The sequence below is a fragment of the Ambystoma mexicanum genome, chromosome 6p (genome assembly GCF_040938575.1).
Source record: "Ambystoma mexicanum isolate Mex_15411 chromosome 6p, UKY_AmexF1_1, whole genome shotgun sequence".
In the NCBI taxonomy this organism is placed as follows: Eukaryota; Metazoa; Chordata; class Amphibia; order Caudata; family Ambystomatidae; genus Ambystoma; species Ambystoma mexicanum.
Genome location: NC_090935.1, coordinates 19,624,861 through 19,650,642, shown reverse-complemented (window position 1 = coordinate 19,650,642; position 25,782 = coordinate 19,624,861). Strand labels below are relative to the sequence as shown.

Here is a 25,782-nt window from a genome sequence, read left to right as displayed (position 1 = left end):
AACAAAAGAACGCCTCAGGACCATGAGGGTGAGATACATGCTCCTGTTCCCCGCTAAACTTAAGGTGATACACCAAAGCAAAACATGTTTTTTCGACTCCACTGAAGAGGCCCACAGTTGGATGGACTCAAAAGGCTTCCCCCAGCTGAGACAGAGAAACGCTAACAATCCTGGAAATAGACCCCGATGAGAAGTAACAAAAGCAACCTGGAACAAGAAAATAAGCATTATGTAAGTTAAAAGAGGCTAGCAGTAAGCATGGAGGAGCAATCGGCCCCACTTTAGCTGGATTGGCTGAGAGAAGGAGCGCCCTCGGGAAGAATGAAGTATCAGTTTGGATGTCAGTTTTAAGGCATCACGCTGCGGCGGGTCTGCACCCATCACAGGAGCATGGCGAGAGAAGCGGCGGAGCCTGAGCAGGGGGAGGGTGGCTGGGTGTTAGTTTTTCAGTTTTTGTTGACGTTATGGACATTGACTGGAGTGAGTGGGCAGTATAAGGCACAAACTACGGAAGGACTATTGTAAAGAACACTGAAATAATACAGATAATAAGCCACCGGAGCAACATGGGACAGGACCCATGTGACAGCAGCAGCAGCCGCTGCATCAAGAGGCATAGATCCAGGACCAGGACACCGAGGGAGATGGGCACGAGGAGAATAACGTGCAGGGTGCAAGGGCATGGCAGTGGGACAATGAAGCCAAGCAAACAAAGATCATGGGACCGGATAAACTGACGATAGCCACCTGGAATGTGAGAGGACTCAATGCATATGTCAAGAGACTTAGGGTTTATGCCCGGCTAAACCGGAAGAAAATCAAGATAGCGATGCTACAGGAGACACACCTCACAAGAGACAGGCGGGCCAAGGTGGACAAGAAATGGGGAGGACAGATTTACAGCGCCACATATTCAAGCTACGCACAAGGTATACTAATATGGATTGCCCCAGGGGTCCTGTTCCAGCTACTCAAGCAGGAGACCGACACAGAGGGACGGCTGGTATTGGTGCATAGCATGTTAGAAAACAAGGAGGCATGCCTGGTCAACACCTACGCACCAAATACTGATGCAACAGACTTCTTCAGAAAGCTAGCGCCCAAGTTAGCACAATATAGGGAGGCGACGTTCATCTGGGCCGGCGACTTCAACTGCACCTTGAATCCCCTCCTCAACAGATCTGATGATGAAAACAAGAAGCCGGCGCCTCCAGCCAAAGAAGTTTGTAGGATCCTGGAGCAACTACAGCTAGCGGACGTATGGAGGCAGGTACATGGAGAGGGGAGGGGTTATACACACTATAGCGCACCACACGGAACATACACACGTATAGACTATATATTCGCGGGCAGGGAAACACTACAAGATATCGCAGGAATCACCATTAAAGCACGCACACTTTCTGATCATGCCCCAATAGTGGTGACATGGGTACACACCAATAGGAAAGCCCCTATCCCAACATGGTGACTTCGAGCCGAGGCCCTGAGAGAGGCTGAGTTTGAGGAACACCTCCAGGAGGTGATCAATGATTATTTCAAGCAGAACGAGGGCAGTGTTGTGAGTGGTGCCGTATTATGGGTCGCATTTAAGGGGGTAATAAGGGGAGCGGCAATAGGCAAAACAGGAGGATTGACGGGGGAGGCCATGAGGGAATTGAATGAACTCGAGAGCGTGATCGAATTGAGAGAACGAGCGGGACTAGAGGGGGAGGAACCTGGAGAGCTGATAGAGCTGCGGACTAAATGTATGTTGCTCTGGGAAAAACTAGGGAGGCTAAACTATGGGAGGTACCGACAGCGGTTACACGCGGAAGGGGATAAACCTAGCAGGCTCCTGGCCTGGCTCATCAGACAGGAGAGTAAAAAAGATCCCATAACGGTGTTAGAAGATCACACCGGGACAGAGAGGGACCAAGGACACATTAACGCAATGTGCACATTTTTATGAGCAAATGTACGCCCCGAATCCGGAAATGGACCCGGAGGACATAACAGATGCACTGGTAGAAATAGGGTTGCCGAGGCTAGAGGAGGAAGAGGCCCAGCTGCTGGATGCACCCCTCACGGTGGAAGAAATAGGGATAGTGATTGCCGAGCTTCCCACCGGCAAAACCCTGGGCCCGGATGGGCTTCCGGGGGAATTCTACAAGGCGTACAAGAGCGCCATTGCCCCGAAACTGAGACATTCCAAGACGCATTTGAGACCATGTGTCTCCCGACAAGCCTGTCGGAATCGATAATTGTCCCGATTCTCAAACCAGGGAAGCCCCCCAGGAAATGCGCCTCCTATAGGCCAATATCCCTTATTAATCAGGATGCCAAAATACTAACGGCAATCCTAGCCAACCGCTTAAAACGGGTACTACGCACGCTGATCCACCCGGACCAAACTGGCTATGTTCCGGGAAGGAACACGCCCTGGAACCTGCGCAGACCTCACCATGTGATAGATGAGACAAATCGACCTCAAGACGGGAGTGTAATAGTGTCTTTGGACGCGGTCAAAGCTTTCGATTCTGTGCGTTGGGAATGGCTGATGGGTGTACTCGCCCACGTTGGTATCGGGGATTGGTACCTCCGGTGGATCAGGTTACTATACAAGGAACCCAGAGCAAGGGTGAAAACGGGGCGATTCATTTCCGAGGAGTGGAAGATACATAGGGGAACCAAGCAGGGGTGCCCGCTATCGCCAATGTTATACATCCTGGCTCTAGAGCCATTTGCGGTATTCCTTAGAGCAGAATATAGAGGCACCGGACTGGACATAGATGGGGTGCTCCACCAAATCTCGCTATACGCGGATGATATGGTCCTATTTGTACGTGAACCAACCACTAACGCACCCTGCCTCCTAGATGTGATTGGGGCGTACACTAGGCTTTCGGGCATAGCGATCAATAAAGGGAAGTCCCTCCTCTTCACCTTGGCAGGACTGAAACATGTTCCCCCTGCCCCCCGCCCCCTCCCCCCATTGTTTGCCGGACCTGAGTCTGACCTGGGCGCTCCGCACCTTTAAATATTTGGGTATAGGGATACATCATAATACTGCTTCTACCCATTCATCCAACACGCTCGTCCCTCTAGAGAGAACGCAGCGATCAATGACTTTCTGAGGGACACTACCACTAGGAATGATGGGAAGAGCAGCCCTCCTGAAAATGGTGGTGCTGCCCTGCCTATTATACTTCCTCATGAACATCCCATACAACATACCCAGGGCGTTTTTCACCAAACTAAATACAATAAAGCGTTCTTTCCTATGGGGGGGAGGGAGAAATGGGATCGCAATAAGGACCCTGCAGAAGGACTACGAAGAAGGGGGTATCAGACTACCTGACTTTGAGAAGTACTTTTTAGCGGGGCAGCTGCAATTTGCAGTAAAATGGCTGGGGGAAGACGAAACAATAGACGCTCGCATTTTCCAACCTGCACTGAAACAGTATTACCGAAGGGAAATACTATGGCTCGATTAGACCCCGGCTCAGAACCCTGCCGAACATGCTTAACATCGCAGTGGACTTATGGAAAAGAGTGTGGAAACTCCAAGGGATAAAGGATCCGCAGTAAACGCAAATCCCTCTAGCGGTCTCCTGGGAGGGAACACAAATACAGTAGCAACATACCGAGCACACTGGGAGGCTAAAGGGGTAGCACAAATTGGAGACCTGAGAAGGGAGGGAAGGTGTGCAGACTTCCACGAAATGGTAGATGAATACGAAATACATATGGGTCATTCATCCTATATACCGGTATGCTGAGAAACATCACGGGAAGATGGCCAGATTGGGAAGACCAGAACGAGGAAACAGTATTAGATGTATGGTATGACATTGCAGAGGGAACGCACACAACCTCCAGGTTGTACGAACAGCTACTGAAGGCCAAGGACCCACAGGAACAACACACGAGGCAGCGTTGGGAGGAAGAGTTGGGGAGGCCCCTCAGTGATCAAGAATGCAGTAGGGCCTTACGATACCCAAAAAAGGTATCCAGAAATACAAGATTCAGGCAGGCGCAGCTATACGTAACGTACAGAGCGTATCTTGCACCCAAGAAGATGAATAAAGTCCATACAGGAGCTCAGAGTGGGTGCCCCTGCTGCTCGTCAGAAGAAGCAGACATGGTACACATGTTCTGGTCCTGCCCAGTGATGCAGGAGTTCTGGGACGGGATCAGACTCAAGAAGCGGGAAGTGGACTTCAAATCCAGGTGGAACATCCCGAAAAGTACCTACTGGGCCTCTTCTCGAGAGGGGGTAAGCATGATTCGCATCTGGCAAAGATGAAAGACTTGATAAGTATACTGGCCAAGAGACGGATAGCAATGACATGGAAGTCAAAGGAGGGCCCGCGTGTGGAGGCATGGTGGTCAGACCTTCAGAAGTAGGCGCAGGCAGAGACGGTGGTGTGGACAAGAGCAGTGACAAGAGGGGAAGGTGAAGCTGCGCACAAGTTGTCTGCATGGAACACACTAATACAAGACCTCTTTGGCCACCTGGAGGAAGGAAACTCTGAAGATCCCTTGGAAATAGAGGATCCGTAGGTGAAATAGTAAGGCCAGCACGAAGCCCAGGAATAGAACATTGTGCGTACCAGACCCGGTGCTCGACTCCACGGGCGGTTCGGACTGAACTGATAAGGTCGCTGGGGAAACTATGAAATCCCAATGGAAAGACAAGATCCGTATGAAGTGCCAATAAGACATCTATGTTAAAGTTGTTTGTATGTTATGTGTTTGTTGTTTAAAAAAAAACAATAAAGAAATAAAAAAATTGTATACTTTCCTTGGAGTATCCTGCTTCCATCCATCGCTCCTCCAGTCCTGAGGGCAGCATTACGGTGGTGTCATCTCCATCTTGGCACGCCATGACATTAATACGCGTATCCCTGCTCACCCGAAAACAGCAAGAAGAGTCAAGTGCTTACCTGGACTCAAGCCGCTCAGGGTAACCTCAGTTCCAGAGCACACCATCGACCTGCAAAGGGAAAAGACAAGTTGGCACATTAAGGACAAGAAGATGCTGCATATCGCGCTTACTCACCGCACCTTATTCTCTCAGCCGGCAGCCACGTTGGGACATTACAGTGCATGTAGGGGACAGAGAGACACATTGATCAGCACAATAAAAAGCAAACGGCACAACGCATCGCGCTTTCACTCACTGCTTAGTGGTCGGCTCCCTTAAGCCGTTCGACACCAACTCCGACTTCGCCAACACCTAAGGAAAAGTTATAAAGGGGGCAAGAGATAAGAGGACAATTCAATACAAATCAAACCTACCTTGTCAGACCACATTGGGCCCGCACCAGTGAAAAAACTAGGTTGCATAGACCCACATTGATCGATCGCACCCCTGCACTGAAGGAGCAGGACGGAGAGCCCACAACACCAGAAAACAAGCTGAGGAAAGGACATGGGAGGGGGTGGGGGGGGGTTTCAATGAGGGTTCTAACAGTTCTCCAGCATGGGGTCTGGCATGGATTCACATGCTCATGAATATTCCCCGTCGTCAGGCTGGGAATCCTCGGTAAAGAAAAAACCAGTATCAGTTTCGTTTCTGATCTGTCTTTCGTAGTAATAACCAATCACTGGTCTCTGCGTCATACTGACCACAGCCAATGACTGCCCTCTACCTAAGCACCGCCTCTGGCAGCCATCCTCAGATTTTTACCGCACGTTCATGTGTTGGGATCCTCGTGCTATTGCTCTCGAGCGTTAGTGCTATTTTTTCGCGCTTTTTCACAAAAACTTCGATTCTTTCGGTCAAAAGAGCCTCAAGCTCCACCGATCCTACATCCGATCAACGGGGACCCGTGTCGGATTCATCTGTGCCCCTCAAGGGTGAAGATTTCGTCGAGCTACACTTCGGAGGACTCCAGAAGCTTCTCAGGCCCGGTCTCGGAGATGGCCCAGGAGAAGGGAAGCTCGACGCCCGGAAAGCTGTTCAGGGCCTGCCCTGGATGCCAGCTGCAGAACGTCTTCAAGGAGGACGAACACTCTTTCTGCCTTTACTGCCTTCATGGGGACAAGACGCACGTGGAGAAGGACTGTGCGTTTTGCGGCAACATGTCGGAACGGACCATGAAGGACCGCCATCAACGTCTCGCCAGCTGGCTGGAGGGTAAGAGCCCGTCTGGCGAGAAGAAGAAGAAATCTGAGCGGTCTTCTAAGACCTTTGAGGGCGCCCCGGCGACGGGGGCCCAACATAAGGCCAAGCACCGCGAGTCCGCTGGCACCGGGAGCGCCGAACGGTCGGGCTCTACGGGCGCCAGGCAGGGCGCACCCTCCCCGGCACCATCAACCACGAGCCAACGCTCTGGGTCGGGTAAGAGGAAGGCCGAGCACCCGGCGAAGCTCCTGGAGAGACCCCGGTCGAGCTCTAAGGCAGAGGAGGAGCGTGGCAGTGCCCCCTCCCTCAAGGATAAGGCGGTGAGCGCACCTAAGGTGGTGAAGGCCTTGATCCATTCGACCAAGCCCTCTATCGAAACGGTCGCGGCGGCCCTGGCCCAGCCTGTGGAGGCTGCACCAGTGGTGGCGGCCTCGGGGCCCAGAATCTCCCTGCCTCCTCGGAGGGAGTCTTCTTTCGTGCCCATCGATAGGACCCCCGTGAAACCCTCCGTGGGGAAGAAGGGGGGGCAGGGCGTCGTCGGAGATTCGGCCTCAACCTCAGAAGAGGAACTGATCGAGGTCTTAAGCCACGGCCTAGGCGTGGAACAAGACCAGCCCGTCGGAATGGGCCCCGACGCAGGTGACGACGACGACATCGTCGAGGATACCGACGGGGCCCCTGCTCGCCCGTCGGATTCCCCTCTGCCAGCGCCGCAGGACAACTCAGCGGCCATTTTGTTGGCTATACAGTCCTTATGCTCCGAGATAAGGACGAGACTACCGTTACCGACGGAGGAACCTCTCCCGTCGGGGGATCCAGAACCGGGACCTTCTGGTGTTCCCCCTACCAAGAAAAGAAGGATCCATCCACCGCCTCCTTTTCAACCATCGCGCCCCATCCAGCCCTCCTCCCCGTCCACCCGAGGGGATGATACGGGGACTGACACGGCAGCGACGGGTACGGACGACGAGGCATACGACGAGGATTTTCCGTCGTCGCCTCCCCCCAGGGCTTCTCCGCCCGACGAGATTGGATCGTTCCACTCAATGATCGCCAGGGCATCCGAGCTTTTCCAACTCTGCCCTGAGGAGAAGAAAAAGGAAGGCTTCCTTTACCAACGGCGCGAGACCAAGAGGAAGACGGTCCTCGCAGTGCCTCTGTTGGACGACATTTGGGATGAGGGCCTTTCCCTCCTCAAGAACCCTTCCACGACGCCAGCGAAAAGAGACCGGTACGAGAAAAAGTACCGGGTCCCGGACTCGGCCCCCCTATGCCTCCGGGCGCAGCCTACCCCGGACTCCGTCGTCTCCGCGGCAGCCAGGAAGAAAGCGGGGGGGGGTGCGGCCTCCACGTCGACTTCCCCGCCGGACGGCGAGGGAAAGAAATTGGATGCCATGGGACGCAGAGTCATCTCGTCGGCGGCGACGACGATTAAAGCGGCCAACGCCTTGGCCATCGTGGCCCGCTACGACAGGGAACTCTGGTACAAGATAGCTCCCCTGCTGGATTTTCTGCCGGACGACAAGAGGGCGGAGGCCCTTGAGATCCTGCAGGAAGGTGAGGTGGCCTCGGACCACGCCATCACCGTGGCGACGGACATCGCCGACACTGGGTTCCGCCAGATGGGCAACGGCGTTTGCCTTCGACGGCGCGGATGGCTCAAGGCTACGGACTTTCGGCAGGACGTCCAGAACAGGGTCCTGGACATGCCCTTCGACGGGAACAACCTGTTTGGGAAGACAGTGGACGATTCCCTTCAGGCCATCAAGGCGGATACGGAGACGGCCCGGGCCCTTGGAGTGCTGCAGCAACGGCGGACGCCCTTTCGGAGCGGCGGAGGCAAGGGCGCCTCCAAAGGTTCCGGCGGCGGTTTCGCTTCCTACCGTCAAGCGGCCCGCTCGTCGTCGCAAGAGGCCTACAGAGGACGAGGCAAGTCTGGCGGCCCCCGCCGTCGTCGCCAAGGGGGCCAAGGCGGCAAGGCCGCGTCCAAGCAGGATTGAACCGGCCGTGGGGTCGGGCCCCCACCGAAGCACCCCGGTGGGAGGCCGGCTGGCGGGCTTCGTCAGCGTGTGGGAGTCCATCTCCACCGACCGTTGGGTGCTGGACGCCCTGGCCCGGGGCCACGCGCTCGAGTTTCAAAGAAGGTGCCCGCGCGTCCCCCCCGTGGCCAGGAAAGAACTTCACGTCCCTCAACTTCTCCTGGAGGTAAAGGCGATGCTCAGGAAGGGCGCCATCGAACTCGTCCCAAAGAGGCTTCGGGGCTCCGGAGTCTACTCGCGTTACTTCCTCGTGAAGAAGAAGACGGGAGGATGGCGCCCCATCCTGGACCTGCGACGCCTGAACAAGTTCATCAAGGCGCAGAAGTTCCGGATGGTCACCCTCCAGCACGTCCTGGGTCAGCTGGAGGAAGGAGACTTCCTATCGTCGTTGGATTTGGAGGATGCCTACTTCCACATTCCCATCCTAAAGGGGCACCGAAAATTCCTCAGATTCGTGGTCCAAGGGCGTCATTACCAGTTCAAAGCCCTTCCCTTCGGACTGCGGTCGGCACCCAGGGTTTTCACCAAGTGCCTCGCACCGGTGGCGGCGCAGCTGCGCCGCGAGGGGATTCACGTCTACCCCTACCTGGACGACTGGCTCATCCGCGCCAAGACGAGGGAGCTCGCCGTGGTCCACACGGCAAGGACCGTCCAACTCCTCACGGACCTGGGATTCTCCGTGAATCAGGAAACAGGGCGGAACCAGGTCCCCAGCGCTGTCCAAGGAGGCGCAGGACCTGTGGCATTGGGCCGTCGCCCAAGGGATTCTTCTGGTGCCGTTTCATCTGGCAGGGATAAAAAACACCATCGCCGACTCACTCAGCAGGGAGCTGCGCTCGTGCCACGAGTGGGAACTACGGCAGGATCTGGTGGATCGCCTCTTCCGACGGTGGGGCACACCCCAGATCGACCTGTTCGCGACGGCGACGAACACCAAGTGCCGGAGGTTCGCCAGCAGGTTTCCCCAGACGAGGAGCATGGGCGATGCTTTCTCGTTCCCCTGGGAGGGCCTGTTCCTCTACGCGTTCCCTCCCTTGCCTCTGCTAATCCGGCTCGTCAACCAGCTCAAGAGGTCACGGTGCAGGATGATCCTCGTCGCACCTGCGTGGCCGAGGCAGATATGGTTCCCGGACCTTCTGGACTTGTCGGCGTCCCCGCCAATCAAGCTGCCGGCGGACGCGGATCTACTCTCCAGGGAAGGAGGCGCCATCCTCCACCACGACCCGAAGTCGCTGAACTTGCAGGCCTGGCTCCTGCAGCGCTAGAGTTTGGAGGATACGACATACCGGCCGACTGCAGAGAGGTTCTTGCAAAGGCCAGGGCGTCCTCGACTCTTAAATGCTACGGACACAAATGGAAGAGGTTCTCTGTCTGGTGCCACGCACAGAAGATTAACCCTCTACGGATTACGGCTCCCCAAGTGCTGCCGTACCTGCTGACGCTGGCCAAAGCTGGTCTGGCACACGCGTCCATCAAGATTCATCTTGCTGCGATCTCCCGATACACCAGAACCACGGGCAGGACGTCCTTGTGGTCTCATCGTCTGGTGAAAGAGTTCATGAAGGGACTGTTCAGATCGTTCCCGCCGGTGAAGGCTCCGGCCCCGGCGTGGGAGCTCAACGTGGTACTGACCAAACTCATGGGACCTCCGTTCGAGCCTCTGCACTCGGCCCCGTTGAAGTTTCTATCGTGGAAAACAGCTTTTCTCGTGGCCATCACCTCCGCACGACGAGTGGGAGAGATCCAGGCCCTTTCCTGCAAGGCACCGTACTTGACTTTCCACGACACGAGGGTAGTGCTCAGGACGCACCCCTCCTTCATGCCCAAGGTACCGTCGGACTTTCATCTCAACGAACCCTTGGTGTTACCTGTGTTCTTCCCGTCGCCTTCGTCGCCGGCTGAGAGGACTTTGCACTCGCTGGATGTAGCTAGAGCGCTGAAGTTCTACGTGGACCGCACGAAAGGTTTTCGGAAGACGTCACAACTCTTTGTGAACTTTGGACCTGTCAATCAGGGGAAGGCTCTCTCGAAGGCTTCCATCTCCAGATGGCTCTCCGGCTGTATCATGTACTGTCACCGGTTGGCAAACCGACCGCTGCCTGGCCGTCCGAGAGCCCATTCCACCAGAGCGATCGCAGCTACCACGGCGTTCCTATCTGGTGTGCCCCTGCTGGACATATGCAGGGCTGCTACGTGGAGGTCGACGCACACCTTCACGAAATTCTACTGCGTCGACCGGGATTCCAGGGAGGAGTCCAGGGTCGGCCAAGCAGTGCTGCGCAACCTGTTCGCCTGAGGTGAGCCTGGTGAGGAGGTAAGATGCTTAATGTTGAGTTGATGTGATGCTTAATGTTGAGCCTTTGCCACCTCCCGTGGTTGTGCATGTGTGTACTGCTATGTATTCTTTATTCATGAGCATGTGAATCCATGCCAGACCCCATGCTGGAGAAGGAACAAGTTACTTACCTGTAACTGTTGTTCTCCAGCATGGGTCTGGCATGGATTCACATGCGAACCCTCCCGCCTACCCCTCTGCGGCTCTTCACTTGGTCATACTGCCACTTCACGTGCTTCCAAATCTGAAGATGGCTGCCAGAGGCGGTGCTTAGGTAGAGGGCAGTCATTGGCTGTGGTCAGTATGACGCAGAGACCAGTGATTGGTTATTACTACGAAAGACAGATCAGAAACGAAACTGATACTGGTTTTTTCTTTACCGAGGATTCCCAGCCTGACGACGGGGAATATTCATGAGCATGTGAATCCATGCCAGACCCATGCTGGAGAACAACAGTTACAGGTAAGTAACTTGTTCCTTTCACAATGGCAGTTATTCAAATAAACTTATACACAAGGTTTCTTGCGGGTGGGGGCACGTTTTGGGGGTAAGTCCTGCGATTGACATGTTTGTTACAGTAACCAACAGGAAATGCACCAAGTTTGTCTGTTTCACCAAAAAGTGATTACACTGTTCCTTTATACTTTTCTTTTGATTCCCTCTGCTACTGCGAGTTCTCCATACACGCAAACCAAGCCGCTGCATGATGTCCCTGATAGCACCAGCCTGGCTGTGGCAAATCTGGTACTCTGCCCTGCTTCACCCATCAGTGGTTCTGTTCATCAGATTGCCCCGTCTTCCTGACCTGCTCTTCACAGATGGTGGGGTCAGGGCTACACCACGACCCAGCATCCCTCAACTTGACAGCCTGGCTCCTGCAGCCCTAGAATTTGGGAGCATCTTGTTACCTCCAGAATGCAAGAGAATACTGGCAAGAGCAACACATGCAGTACTTTTACAAAAGCAAGCAAACGATTTACTATGTGGTGTGCTATTCAGCAGCTGGATCCATAGTGTTCCAGCGGCCCAAGGTTTGCCATGCCTCCTGTCCATATTAAAAGCTGGTTTGGCACATTGGTCTATCAAAGTGCATTTAGCAACCATTTCATGCTACATGTGTACCACAGGTCAGCCTTCCCTGTGGTCACATAGATTGGTGATGCAATTTATCAAGACCGTTTCATGCGTTTCCTCCTGTCCGAGACCCTAATTCAGCTTGGGAGCTGAATGTCGTCCTCTGAAGGCTAATGGGACTGCCTTTGAGCATCTACACAAGACCTCCTTGAAGTTTCCCTCCTGGAAGACGACATTCTTAGTTGCAATTACTTCAGCCAGACGAGTGGGGGAACTGCCAGCCCTCTCCTGCAAACCTACCTACTTGAGTTTTCTTCATTCTTGGGCGGTTCTGCATACTAACCCTTCCTGCCGAATTTTCCCTTGTTTTTTTCACCTTTTCACCTTAATGAACCATTGATGCTGCCAGTATTCTTTAGCTCGCTTTCATGTCCGGCAGAGCAATCCCTACATTTTCTAGATGTAGGATGAGCCCTTAAGGTCTATGTAGATCGCACAAGGGAGTTCCCAAAAGTCATCAGCCTAGTGTTAACCATCGTCTGGTCAACTGGCCCTTTCCAGGAAGACAAAGAGCAAATTGACAAGAAACGTGGCTTCTACTACGGCCCTCCTGTCCAGTGTTCGCCCCCAGCCCCCTGCTCGACGTCTGTAGGGCAGCCACATGGAGGCCTGTCCATACCTTCATGAGGTTCTACTGCATTGATCAGGATTCCAGGGAGGACTCCCGAGTTGGCCAGGCGCAGTGCTTTGTATCCTGTTTGCATGAGGTGAATTTTGCGGAGGCGGGTTGGTTACTGTCTCACCCATTCTTTGATTTTGTGTATATATGTCCTGTATAATCTTAATCAGGAGCATGTGAATCGATCAAAGATCCAGTGCTGGAGAAGGAATAGGTTCTTACCTGTAACTCCTGTTCGCCAGTATTGGCATCTTTAATGGATTCACATGCAACCCTCCCTCCTACCCATCTCTGGCTCATATCGCCACATTACACAAAGATGGCCACCAGGGGTGGAACAAAGGGGACCTGTCTAATTGGCTGTGGGCAGTATGACCCAAAACGACTAATGGGGTGGAAGGATAGGTTGGGGGCAGCGTGTGTTTTGGAAGCAAGACAACGCAGCGCAACACAGGTATGAATCTCAATCCCACGCTTAGAAACCACTTGCTGATATTAAGTGCATTATAAAAGAACAATTCTATTAGAGCACTAAAATTACAAGCAGTTTAAACCAATTTAAAGGTAAACTGCTTTAATGTTACTGAGGATTCCCAGCCTGATGGGCAAATATTCAAACCGCATGTGATCTATGAAGGAGACCAATGCTCATGAACAGGAGTTGCAGGTAAGTAACTTATGCCTTCTATTTAACATGCTCAGAAAGTTCTGAATGCTGCAGCCCCTATGCAATTGAAATGACTCTTCAAACATGAAGAGGTTCATGAGGAAGCTATGCTGTGGCATTTGTCCAAGTGCCCCCTCTGAAGGCAACACTTGACAGCCTTGTAAATAACAGCGGGAATCAGGTGCCCACTCTTAGCCTGCAGCCACAGCTGTGTTCCAAACCTCCAGGACCCTCTGCTCCTAGAAGGGACTTTGATTGACCAGTGCTGCTGTGCTCAGTCAGATTGCAGAGTGCTGCTAAAGGGTAGGTGAAAAGTAAGGCCTTGGCTTTGGTGACGAGGAATTTACAGAACTTTGAACAAATGACCTGGTGACTCTGAGGAACCTAAGGCTTAACTGACCTGTGCTGCTAGATCAGACTATCACCTGATAACAGGACCTTCTACTTCTGCTATCCGGCAGCTGTCCCCTACCCTCAACCAATCCTGAATACTGACCCTGGGGCGCGACTTCATCCTGGTTAGCCAACCGAAAGGCCCTGTGGGGCAGGTGCCCTTGAACTTAGCAATGTGAAGAATCTGCCCCACTCTGCCATGTATGCACAGCAGGAGTAGAGCTGAGCCAATTCATCGTCCTGGTCATCCCAGTTACCTGGCTATATCATCCTAGCTATCCTACGTGCACTTTTCCTTGGAAACGCACTTCCCTACAAGGGGTACCAGTGTGCAGCTCTTTCCTCTCTACACTAGGAGACTCAGCCTGGTCATTCAAAGATTTCACTGCTCCTCCGACTCTACTTACACCTAGACATCCTCTGCCCCATTTCCAGATGGGTAGCCTTAACCTTCAGCTCCCCAGTTGCACTAGCCCTACTCCAATGTTATGACCTGCTTCGACCAGAAGGGGACTCCCATGTGTGTCCTGCCTGCCTGCCTTCTGTTTGCAGCCGGTATATTCTTGGCTATGGTTGGGAGGGTTGGTGACTTGATCGGAGTAAAGCATTGGTTCTAGTGCCAATGGGGGTGAGTTGGGCCCGGTGCTTTGCAAAATGTTTGCCAAAATTGCTCCCTTTTGAAGCGCTCCTCCTTAGTCCGTGACGTGCAAGGAACTGCAGCATGCTCATGTGATGAGTGCATATTTCCTACTTTTCCCATACAGGTGCACAACACCTCCCTGCACAGAGTACCAGCACTGTGGCAGAAATCCCCATGGACTACGTCCACCTCAGACACCCCAGCAAAGTGTCGCCTCCAGTGCCCAAGGGCTGTTTTGTGGCGAGGCTGGTGATAGTGCCACCTGGTATGTAACATTTACTCTCTTTTGAGGCAGTGTATATTTGCGGCTCATCACTACTAGATCCCAGAGTTCAACAACCCCCGTTACCATTCCTGCTGACTACAGCACCCTGCTGCGTGCACACGCACACCTCTCAAAACGACACTCCAAAAGAAATCCTCTATTCACAGCTGGTTCACTGATGAACTAATCGCCTTGCACAAACAATCAAGCTCAAGAAAACCTCTGGAGGAAGAGCCCTCCAATGCCCATAAAGAAGCCTTCCTCCACCACAAAATCCAGCAGCTACAACGCCAGATTCACTGAGGCCAGTTCCAACACTAAAGAGCTATTTAAAGTGAAAAAGAGACTGCACACATCCATGTTACTGCGCCAGTTTGATTTCAATGACTAGAGTTTGTTCACATGTAAAAATCATCAATTTATTGATATCCCTTTGCGATAACACGTGTTTGGGCACAAACCATGTGCCTTCCTCAGATCAGGGCAATGTCTTTTTAATCCATCGGCTGACTTCTCAGTTGAACATTAACGTGGTTGAAGATTGAGTCCCATCAGACTCTCCTGAAAGTTCCAAGATTTGTCTCAGGCGTCAGATCTCAGGCTTTGTTAATCCGACGCCTGAGACGAATCTTGGAACTTTCAGAAGAGTCTGATGGGACTCAATCTTCAACCACGTTAATGTTCAACTGAGAAGTCAGCCGATGGATAAAAAGACATTGCCCTGATCTGAGGAAGGCACATGGTTTGTGCCGAAACGCGTGTTATCGCAAAGGGATATCAATAAATTGATGATTTTTACATGTGAACAAACTCTAGTCATTGAAATCAAACTGGCGCAGTAACATGGATGTGTGCAGTCTCCTTTTCACTTTTTACTAACGGACAGGGGGAACTCATTGTCTCCGTTTTCCTGCACGCACCATTGCGACACTGCCATGGTTGGCTTATGAATTTCAAGTCGCGGAGGTAAAAGTGATTGTACCAGAAAGTTCCCTGTACCTTTATAGCTATTTAAAGTACTCTAATCACCAGAACCCCCTGTTAGTTTCCCCAAGGACAACACCTGGTGTCCAAGTGTCCAATCGGCACCCGATGAGCAAAACTGCCAAGCTGAGAAACCAAACCACCCTAAAGAAAACACTGCTAGCTGCTAAAGATGCCTCTCATTCTTCCTCAAGAACTGCCGCCCCCTGCACCCTCCTCCCCGGTCAGCCCCATTCACTTTGCTCAAGTCTCTCCCTCCGATGTCCACTTTATCATCCAACACCTAAAACCATCAAACTACAAGGGTGACCTCGACCCATCCCATATCCTCGGTGTGCGGAGCCCCTGGCACCCACCTCCAAATTCCGAAATGCCTCTTTTGATAAATGCTCTGTCCTTTTAGCCATTAAGTTCTGGGACACCCCCCTACTCGAGAAGCCCTCCCTTAACTCCATCCCACCCAACTACCGACCCATCACCATGGTACCTTCCTCAAAATTCTACACCACACTGTAAACGCCCAACTCCAAGCTCACTTGGAAAACCAGTGTCTTCTTGGCTTGCACCAATCTGGCTTCAGACACAGCCCGGAGGCTGCCCTTCTCGACCTCATGATCCAGTGCGATGATATTGACGCTGCTAGAGAACTCGCCATCCTCCTCCTCCTCTTTGCTGTCTTTGATCTTGTCGACCATGACATTCTGTGCCAGCTCCTCACCACTAAATTCAATGTCTCCAGATGAATCAAAACATTACTCAGCGTGTGCTCCTCTAGGGTCTTGCCAGTGTAGAAGCTGCGCACCCATTCCTGTGCCTTTGGTGTTCCTCGATGGTCTTACATCTCACACACCCTGTACAATATGTACACAAAGCACCCTTTTTGAGCACCTCAATCTCGGGATCCCTTACACAAACTTTGCAGATGACACTCCAATCTTGCTCAGACTCGCTGGGAACCACACCACCGATTCTTTAACTTTAATCATGTCTACAGCACCATTCAGACCTGGATGTCTGAACACCATCTCTGCCTGAATGATGGCGAAACAGAGCTCCTTATCGTAGGTTCCCCATACCTGCTCAAACGCCTGGACCCAGTGTTTGCATCGTTCTCCATAGATGGTAAACCTACTGTTTCGAGCCATGTGAAAACCCTAGCAGTCCACTTAGATGCAGAACTAACTATGCACAAACCTGTCAAGGCCCTCCCCTCCTCAGCAGCTTACACCACTAAGTGCATCACCCTCAGCAGAAAATCCCTATCCACTGCCAATTGCCTTGCTCTTGCCAGGGCCATCGCTGGTAGCAAATTGGATTATTGTAATGCTATTCCTTCAGGCACTTCATCTAAAAGTCTATGCAAACTCCAACAGATTCAGAATAATGCCCTGTTAGGGGAGTTTTCCTTAAGTCCACTTGGAGGTAAGCCTCTATAAACTCCCTTGGTATACAGGTCTCCCAATCTTAATAAAAGTCTGTACTACCCAAAGGTTTAGTAGAATGGCAGAGCAGCCGGGCTTATCTTAGGAGGAGGACGTGAGCTGTAGAGAATTAATGAACCCAGTAAGTACACTAGTCCAAAGAAACTCTTACACAGTAAATGTTATATTAAAAATATAAACGTATTATTTACGCAAGGTGGATACATACTTATTTCACTTACGAACACACATGAATTCTTAATACTTTTCAAAGGTGATTACTTCAGTAGTATTTGCTCGTGTTTACAATTGTTACAGAAAATGACACTGACCGTTCTACCATTTTAACTTGTAGTGCTGCGCTCCCGCATCATTGGTTACAGAGAAATGAGTTTAATTTATGAAGTCACACAGTCTGTAGGAAGGAAAGGGAGGGTTATTCGACACTATATTAGAAGTCCTATTTCTCAGCAACACTTCAAGGCACATAATGCTTTAGCAGGCCAATCCCTAAATATCCAAGAGTTCATCAAAGTCAGTGTAGGAGGGAGTAAAAGTCTTCTTCAGCAGCAGCAGAAAAGGCAATGATACTTGGGATATTTTAGTCACTTCAATAAAGTAGTTTAGCAAGATAACACAATGTTATCAAAGACTCCCTAAATGGGCAAAAGCTGTTCAGCCTACTCCGAGGTAGGGTGGACACCCAAACACCTTGTAATGCACTCCAGTCAAACTAGAGCGACTGTTCGGCTTGAGGTAAATTCTACCTTGAGCCCCATAGTATCTTAGGTTAGATGAAGCAAATGCAGCTAGATTCTTTCCTGCACAGCAGCGACTTACCTAGTCTCCTGATTCCTCGGTCTGGTGATGAAACCAGTCACAAGAAAGGACCCTCGGCAAGGATTTCTTTTGGTCTCCCATGTCCGGCTGCAGTTTTAGTGCCCTTAACGCCAGCTCCAACAAAGGGCGGTTCTCGCCCGGTTGGTATTCCTCGGTTCTTCAGCCCTTCACTCTGGTGAGGGGACTTGGTTCCGTGGGATTGTGCCTCTGGTGGTCCAACTGGGGCTCACCAAAGTTCTGGTTGGATTCGTCCACGCAAAAAGGCTGCACTTCAAATACATCAGTTTCCCTAATAGTTGTGGCTTGCAGTCCTGGGCGGTCCAGCACCTTTGGGGATGGCTCAATCTGCAGTTTGTTTTGGGGCTGGTTGGTCCCATCAGCCAAAGGGAAGGAGTCCTCTTCGGAGCGTCTGTCAATTTAAAAAAATAAATAAATAAAAAATGGATGATCACTACAGGGTTCTTCCACATATGGCTAGGAATCTGCTCTTGGCGGCACAAGTGTGCGTTACGATGAAATGGAAGGCAGCTTACAGAAAGGGTTGGGTGACTGTCCAATAGGGAGAGTTGGCCACCCAGTGGGAACTGGTTCCTTTCAGGCACTCAAAGGGCAAGGGTGTGGAAACCCTCTAACCCTGCACCCCTCCACATCCCCATCACTTCCTACCTTCAGACACTGGAGCCTAGGTGGGGACACCCAAGGGTTCCCGCCAAAGACAAAACACGCACACATCCCCCTCCCAGAATGGTAGAAGGGCTACCAAGGACAACCACACAAGAAATTAACGAAAAAAGAAAGGAACCACTGTGTTGGAAAATGGTGACCTTTTTCTGCTTAAACGAGGCTGTGAATACAGTCTGCGGTAGAAAAGAACACAAATGTCGGGAGAACACGTCCACTGCCAACAGCCATAACGGTAGGGTTGGCACTGTGAACAAAAGGTCTCGGGAGCCGAGAAGGGGATACTAGGTATCCCCTTAGCACTCCCCACAAGATGGTGTGTGCTGATCTCTCACAGGTAAAGGTTTTAGGAAGGATACTGAGGGCCTGATTCACAGAATGTTTCCCTATGGTATTGCGCAATTATAGAACACTTCCATGGGTCAGGACCTAAGTATTTATACTTGGTAGTTTTTAAGGATAGTCAATTAATATCAAAGGAGATCACAAAGGGTTACCAGCAACACTGCACATAGGGTGCTGTGTGCTGCAAAAGTGTTACGCAGTTTTCTTTAAGAAATATGGAGGAAAGCAGACTCCATAGAATAAGGTAAAACAAAAGAACAGAGTTGCCAAAGGTCACATCAAATAAGAAATAATGAAGGGGGGAAAAGGCTTCCCTCATTCAGGAAAGAAAAAGGTCCAGAAGTCCAGCAAAAAGTGCTGGGGGGGGCTCTCGCTAGGAGAGGGCGATTAAGCATGAAACTGACAAAGCTCCCCAACATGCCTGCCAGGTGGTCTGGAGTCTATACGCATTCGTACCACCTCTCCCAGTGGGAGGCCCATTGGTTTTCAATCAAAGCCTACATTGTGTTCAAGACTTCATCCATAACACACAGATGTGTCCAACATTTCACCTGCCTTCCTCAACCAGCACACCTCCAAAAGATTGAACCCTCGCTACCTGTTCTCCTCCACCTTGACTCTAGACATTCTTAGATTCACTAGGAAAAGAGCAGGGTGAGCCTGTTGTACTGTTCTAATTCCCACCTTCTGGAATGCCCTCCACGTCCATATACAAGAAGAACCCTCCTACTTAATCTCTGGGAAAAAGACTAAAAACGTGGACGTTGGATAAGACTGAGTAGGGGAGACCTCCCTGATCTTGCCTCTCCTTGCCTGATACTGGTTTCCCTTTTAAGATGTACTAGCGCTGTGATACGTGCAGGTTTGGACACGGTCAATAAATGAGTCTGAGCCCATGCTCCTACTTGGAACCTGTCTCTTCTGGCATCCAAATCACCTGAGAGATGAGGTGGTGAGTCACAAGGTTGGTCCATCTGCCACCTTTGTGCTTGCCACACCTTTAAGACTTATGATCCCACCAAAATATCCCCGGTGTCTGTGTCCCAACTGGGATTGTAATGTTCACACCCCCTCGGGCCATGCAGAAACAGTTTGTGGAACAGAATGGATAGATGGAATGAAGTGTGCTGCATCCATTTGTGGCCCAGTTGGGTTTCTGAAATGTAATGGACACATCTTCTAGACTTGTACGCTGAGGCGAAACTTGATGTAGCGCAATACACTTTTTTTTATTTAACAGACAAGACCCTCTGAGCCTGGTAGAGTGAAGGACGGGGAAATGTTATGGACCATCATCGATGTTGTGGACTTGTGACACTGGTGTTATCTTGCAAGTCACCAGTTCAGAAAGGTTGTTGGTTAAATGAGGCAAGGAAGTGGGAACCGCAGAACATCTGTGTCCGACTCCAAGCCCTAGCCAATCCCAAGGGCGGGCATAGATATGCACACAATTAAGACATTCAAGAAGAGGCTGGGTGAACACAGGAGGACATGTTGCTTGCTCAACTGGGAGACTACCAGATGCAAGGTGGCCCCTCTGCTGGATCCCCTAGTTGCTACCTGGGCACCAACTAGGGATTACATAGTCAATTACGTATGGCAGCTGTCGCCTGGCCTTGGAGCCGGACTATCATTTGTTTATGGTACATGTTTTATTAAAGTAAATAGTCACCCGGTGTTTCTGTAAATAGTAAACCATATGTTCTGATTCACTCCTAATCTGGCATTTGGGTACGGGCAAGGTCCGGTATTCTCAGGGAATATGGTAAACCTATTCTGAGCATGTCCTGAAATCCAGTGGAATATGGTAAACCTGTTCCAGAGGAATGGTCTGAAATCTAAGAGATTGGAGATTCTGGTAGGAGTTCAAGGAGTGTTTGGGATCATCACTGAGTGCTGGCGGGGCTGAGCTGGGCAGAGGACCCAAGCAAGCTGGAAACCGGTGTCCATTTAGGTTTATGGAGAAGGTAGGGGGCTCTGCTTGCTCCTTTTTCCTACTCGGGATTTTTGTAGCACTAGGTTGGATTTTCAAGGGCAGATGTTCCAAAAGCTGCTCCGTTTTTTAGTGAGAAATAGCCTTTTCTATTGAGCTGTATATGGAAGCACCAAGAACCTAATTACAGCAGCTCAAACTTACTGAACCATCTTATTTAAATTGGCTTAAGTTTGTATCATGGGTATCTTATTGGCACCAAATCTCTTGAAGGTTTTGTTATAGCTATTGGAGGCAAGTCATTTCTTTTTTTTTTTTTTTGAGGGCTTTTCCATTGGATTTGTCCGCTTTAGGGTGTCTGCTCTCGACTGTCGCAGGGGAGTGGTGCGAGTATGAACTGAGGCTGTCGGCTTTTGACTGTATCGGAGGAGTGGTGCAAATATGAGGTTTTACCTGTTGTGATATTACTTCAAAGGGGAACGGGGTGCGCTGAGATGGACATATGCATGACCCTGGAGAGAAGGGATGTCCAATGCGAGGGGATGCCCAAAAGTGTGGGGTGAATGGGAAGAGGGGGCTGGTGTATAGCGAACGTTGAGGGGGAGGTGTACAGGAAAGTTAAATATTGGGTGAACAATATGATGACCAAATCTCTGTTCTTCACAATGTCATTTTCAGTCTGCTCCCTTGTGCTGTTATGTCACGCGATGGCAGATATGTATTGCATTTTTTCCTTTATTTTCTTATGATGAAAACAATAACAATGTTGTATGAAAAAAAGAAAGGGGCAGGGGTATTGGAAGAGATCAATCAATTAAGGGGTCGTTTATGCATAGTTGGAGCCAATTGACATTCCACTTGCCTCTTTTTAAGAAGCGTTAATTAATCTGATTGAATCAGAAGTCTGGATATAGGCTAGGAAATGATGCTGCTTTCATGAACAACCATTAATATATGTTGAGTGTTGTGTAATCTGTTATAATTGCTATAGTGTATCGCTCTTCTCTTAATAAAACTAAATTTACTTTGCAGGGGAGTGTGAGCGCATTCATCGAGAGCCATGTGATTAGGTGTGGTGTATTTTATGTCTTACAGTATATTGTGCATGTGTTAAGGAATGGGTTGGTAGGCGGTTTAGCAGTAGTATTTAATGAGATTGGTAAATCGGTCCTGTGTACTTGAGTTGGGGTTGCTCGTCCACTGCAGGGGTTTGGATACTCTTTGCTTGCCTCTACCCCCTAAACCCACCACTGCGCCGACTGGGAGGGATCTGCACATTCCCTTTTGGGCCCAGGAAAGGCTGTGGTTTTCAAGGTGTACATCGCGTCATAAGGTTGGCTGGTAAGCGAAGGACTTCCTAAGAGTGATTTGTATCTCTGTTGGCTGCCTCCTTGGACATTGATCTGGGGAATAGGGTGTCCCTGGAACAATAGGTCCTGTACTTTAAGATTTTGAGAAAGCCACTTTGGGGGGGGTCGGTGGGTGGGAGTTGGATGCTCTGAGACTTCCGCACTTTGTGTTGTCCTATCTCTAGTTTTATCCAGTGGTTCCTTATTTCAAGATTGGCTCCTTTCGGTGTTTTTGTCAAACCCCTTGCATGAATTACCCAAAGTTATTTTGTGTCAAACCTACCCATTGCGTAACTTGTAATTGCTTGACCTTCCTACAAGGCGTCGTGAGTGGGCAGATCGGGTTCAGGAACCCCTTTTTATTATCATATCTGTGCTTGTAAGTGGCTTCTGACACTTGGTGGTGGTCTATAGTTTCCTCCCAGCGATCATGGACATCCTGTGTTTTCCAGCTGCTTGTAATAGGGGCTTGTGGGTGTAATGAGCAGGTGGCTAGGTTGGCGTCAGGTCCTCGTGTAGATGTGGTGAATAAGCCAGTAACCAGTGTATGTTGGATTGTGGACCAAGGGTCTGGCGAAAAGAAGCATGACCAGCAACTGTAAAAAGAAAACGGCGTATGTGTACACCTCAAACATATTAGTACTCACAATACTTGACCTACCTGTACTGGCGTATGCTGAAGCATTGACTCTGAATAGACGTACCAAGTAACCAGTGGTAACTCCGGGATGTAATGTCCTTAATTTTGTGATACAGGTCCAGGGAAAAGGATACCAGAAATCGGAAGGAAAAACTCTGGCACACAGTACCTCGCGGCACGGGGACATCCCACAAACGTGATATCCGGGCAAAACAAGGGTGCAAATGCAGTGTTCCAGTAAAGTACATAAATCCAAGCGTGAAGGTGAATTAAGTACAAAGAATTCTAGATCGGAGTACGTCTTAGAGTGCAGGCTGAATGGAAGGGCCGTAATAGGATTGGTAAGAGAAAGCCGCTTCTACGTTGGGGAAGCCCAAGGATAGCATGCCGAAAGCAGAGCAGGATGTTGCGTAGCTAGTCCAGGCAACAAGGCCAATGTCAGGATTGCTGAAGAACTGGAGTCTGAGTAAGGCAATCCAGCAAACGGGGCGGGGGGTTGGGTTGGGGGATCAGGAAGAATATAACAGAGCGTAGAGACGAATGATGAAGCTCACCACAAGTTGAGGGGGGGGGGGGTTTAGGCGCCCCGAAAAATGTGCAGAGTCAGTATTAAGCAGGATGCAGACAAGATGCTGTTCGCTGGGTCATCCAATGCTGTGCAGTGAGGCTGTCAGGAATTCTAGGCATTGTAGTACGTGACTGCCAGTAGACCTATCTTTGGGCAAACCTCCAGGGAACACAACGGTCAGTTTCCTTGGATAACGAGGGGGTGAAACGGGTATGAAGATGTTACAGGCCTTTTGTGAAGGATTTCCTTGGCATACAGAGTAGGAGACATCCTCTGTCATTGCATGTGTTTTGCTCAGAAAGAGGAGGGAGCTAGGAATGGGTGCCCTGCCTACCAGGGCGATTTTAACAAGCGGGTGTACACTGCTGCCATTTGCAGTTAAGCTTTAATTGTTTAAAGGGTTGTGATATGGTTTGGTACATTTTTGTGTGGTTTGTTTAGATTTGTCAGTTTGCCCTGTCATCCGTAAAGCATTGGTTTGTGACTGTCTAGACTTGGTTTTATTAAATTGTGGATCAAGAAAAATATTTATTTGTGAACAAATATAATTCTGAGCATAAGAATGTAGCCTGTTACCATGAAATAAGGTGTGCAGCCATTTCTGAGGAGGTTCTCCCCAGTGTTTCCAAGCTGAATAGGGGCCAGCCTCATAAAAAGCACATGCTTGGCTTGTATTGCTGGTGGCAAGAGTTTAGTGCCTTCTGGAGTATTGGGCAGGCAAGTCTGCCTGCAGTACTGATGGTTGGAGAGGCTTCTCCACAGCCCTCACCTAAGGGGGGGGAGCAGGTGTTACACAAGTTGGGCAAAACCCCTCTGCATTGGTTAAGTAGCAAGGCAGTCGGTCTTCACTCTTATGAGCTGGTTGGCTGGCAGCTGGGCACCACTTGCTGAAGACACTACTGATACATCACGCTGTTGAGATGGATTGCTAGACTCTTGCCTGGTGGACAGATTTTAGGAGGCCACCCAAGTTGGTGAACTTGGAACTATGAGCGGTTACCCAAAACCCAATCATGGTAAGCATGGAGAGTGGTCCAGGCTTAGTTTCTGGAGAAAGTGAGTATGGTAAGGGGTCAACACACCTTCATTGATCTGTTCTATATACCCCTGGGACGGGACTCCACCATGGCGCCATATTTATATATATATCCTCTCATACTAGGGGGGGGAGGCCCTTTGTAGGCCTTACATTTGCAGTCTTGTTGTTTTATCCAAACATAACATGGGTATTCTAAATGAATCATGAGATCATGCCAGACTACATAACTACATGAGCCATATGCAATCTACACAACGGCCATGTGCGGCTCAACCCATAAAGCATGTGTCACTAATATTGATGTTCTCCCATGAACTACAGTTCCTTGCCGGTTGCCACGTACCAATTTTCGCAACGTCTTTTGCAGCCTTCCAGGTCCCACAAGCTTCATACTCCTTTAGAAACCGCATCACTTGGCTGGCTGCCAAGCACTGTTTTACAGCTTTTTGCTGCCTGAAAGGTTTCCATAGCAACTTGGTAGCTCTGGACCCCGGTGCCAAATCCATGCATGCGCAACTCGAGTAAACTAGTGACTCTGTATACGCACATGCGGCTACCAACCTGAGGTTTCCTTGACTACCCGTAAACACCCTTAGAATGTGGCTCTTCGACACACCGCCTGAGCGTTTTTTCTTTCAAGCGAGACTCTACACACCGCTAAGCACACAAGGGATGCACCCAGGGCTGCCTATCGATCCCTCTGATCCCTCTGATCCCTATCGATCCCTTTTTCTATTAAGCAACTCACACATGTATTTATATCCATTTCTCCCGTATGGGAGCCATGCTACAAGTCTCTCCCATCTCCTGATCCTTTTTATTTTTTTTATTTTTTTATTTTGTGTTTATCAAATTTCCTTGATTTTACAAAAAGCTACTCGGTCTGTGCAGGAAAGATCTTCGTCTTTTGTGTTGGGAGTGAGTTACTCTGCGAGTAAAAACGTTTGATTTACAGATGCTGTGTGTCAGTTTGAAGTCGGTCATTTGTTGAGTTTCCTTGACAATTTTCCTGGAGGTTATCTTCTTTGAGGCATTTTGCCAAGGATAAGTCTATGATCTTTGCTGCTGCAATAGTCCAAGATGTTTTGTTTCCACTTATGAGTCGGGTCCACCAGACTTCTTCTTCTCGTAAAACAGAGGGCTTTAATAGCGGGACTAAAAAAGCTTGCCTTAGGTCGATTGTTTTTGTGCAGGATATTAAAAGATGGCGTATTGTTTCGGTTTGTGTGGGATTTTTGCACAGTCTGCAAGTACTCACGTTGGACAAATCTCTCAATGCTCTAATTTCATTTGTTGGTAAGAGGTTTAATCGTGCCCTTAAAAACAGTTGTCTTGTTGTTTTGTCAGGAAATCTTCTCACGATTAGTGGGTGATCGTTTAGTTTTTTTGTGTGTTGCGGCAAATGGGCGAGAAGTTTATTTGTTGCTTTTTCTTGCGTGAGTATCCAGTCTTGTAGATCCATTTTCTTTTTGATTTTGTTGAGGGTGAGGAAAAGTTCTTCTTTGGTGAAACCGAGTTCTATCAGAGTATTTTCCTTTTTTTTTCGCCCAGGCGGATAACTATTTTTCTTGATTGATTAGTTTGTACTGACTTGGAGCGTCTGGCATGATTATTTTCCTGTATAGCAACATTTCATTTGCATCCACTGTCGCTTTCAATGAAGTTAGTCCTAGTTCTCTTCGGATTGCCGCTATCGCTGTTGATTTTGGGAATTGCATTACTTCTCGCCAAAAGTAGCCCTCCAACTTGTCCCAGATGGTTTTTGGTATTGTCAGGA

The 25,782-nt window shown here is 50.0% G+C and overlaps 1 protein-coding gene across 4 annotated transcripts in view; it reads left to right on the top strand.

Annotated features, from left to right (window-relative positions):
• Window positions 1-25,782, top strand: part of LOC138511145 (histone-lysine N-methyltransferase NSD2-like) — a 583,237-nt gene that overhangs the window by 69,644 nt on the left and 487,811 nt on the right. For 3 of the 4 annotated variants that reach the window (XR_011280576.1, XM_069626644.1, XM_069626642.1), the window contains exon 3: window positions 14,065-14,205. The exons of the other annotated variant lie outside the window; for it this stretch is intronic. Coding sequence is in view for 2 of the 3 variants with exons in the window: in XM_069626644.1 (XP_069482745.1) it covers window positions 14,065-14,205 (141 nt within the window). In the remaining variant the exon portion in view is untranslated. The remainder of the gene's footprint in view (window positions 1-14,064; window positions 14,206-25,782) is intronic. 4 annotated transcript variants of the gene reach the window in all.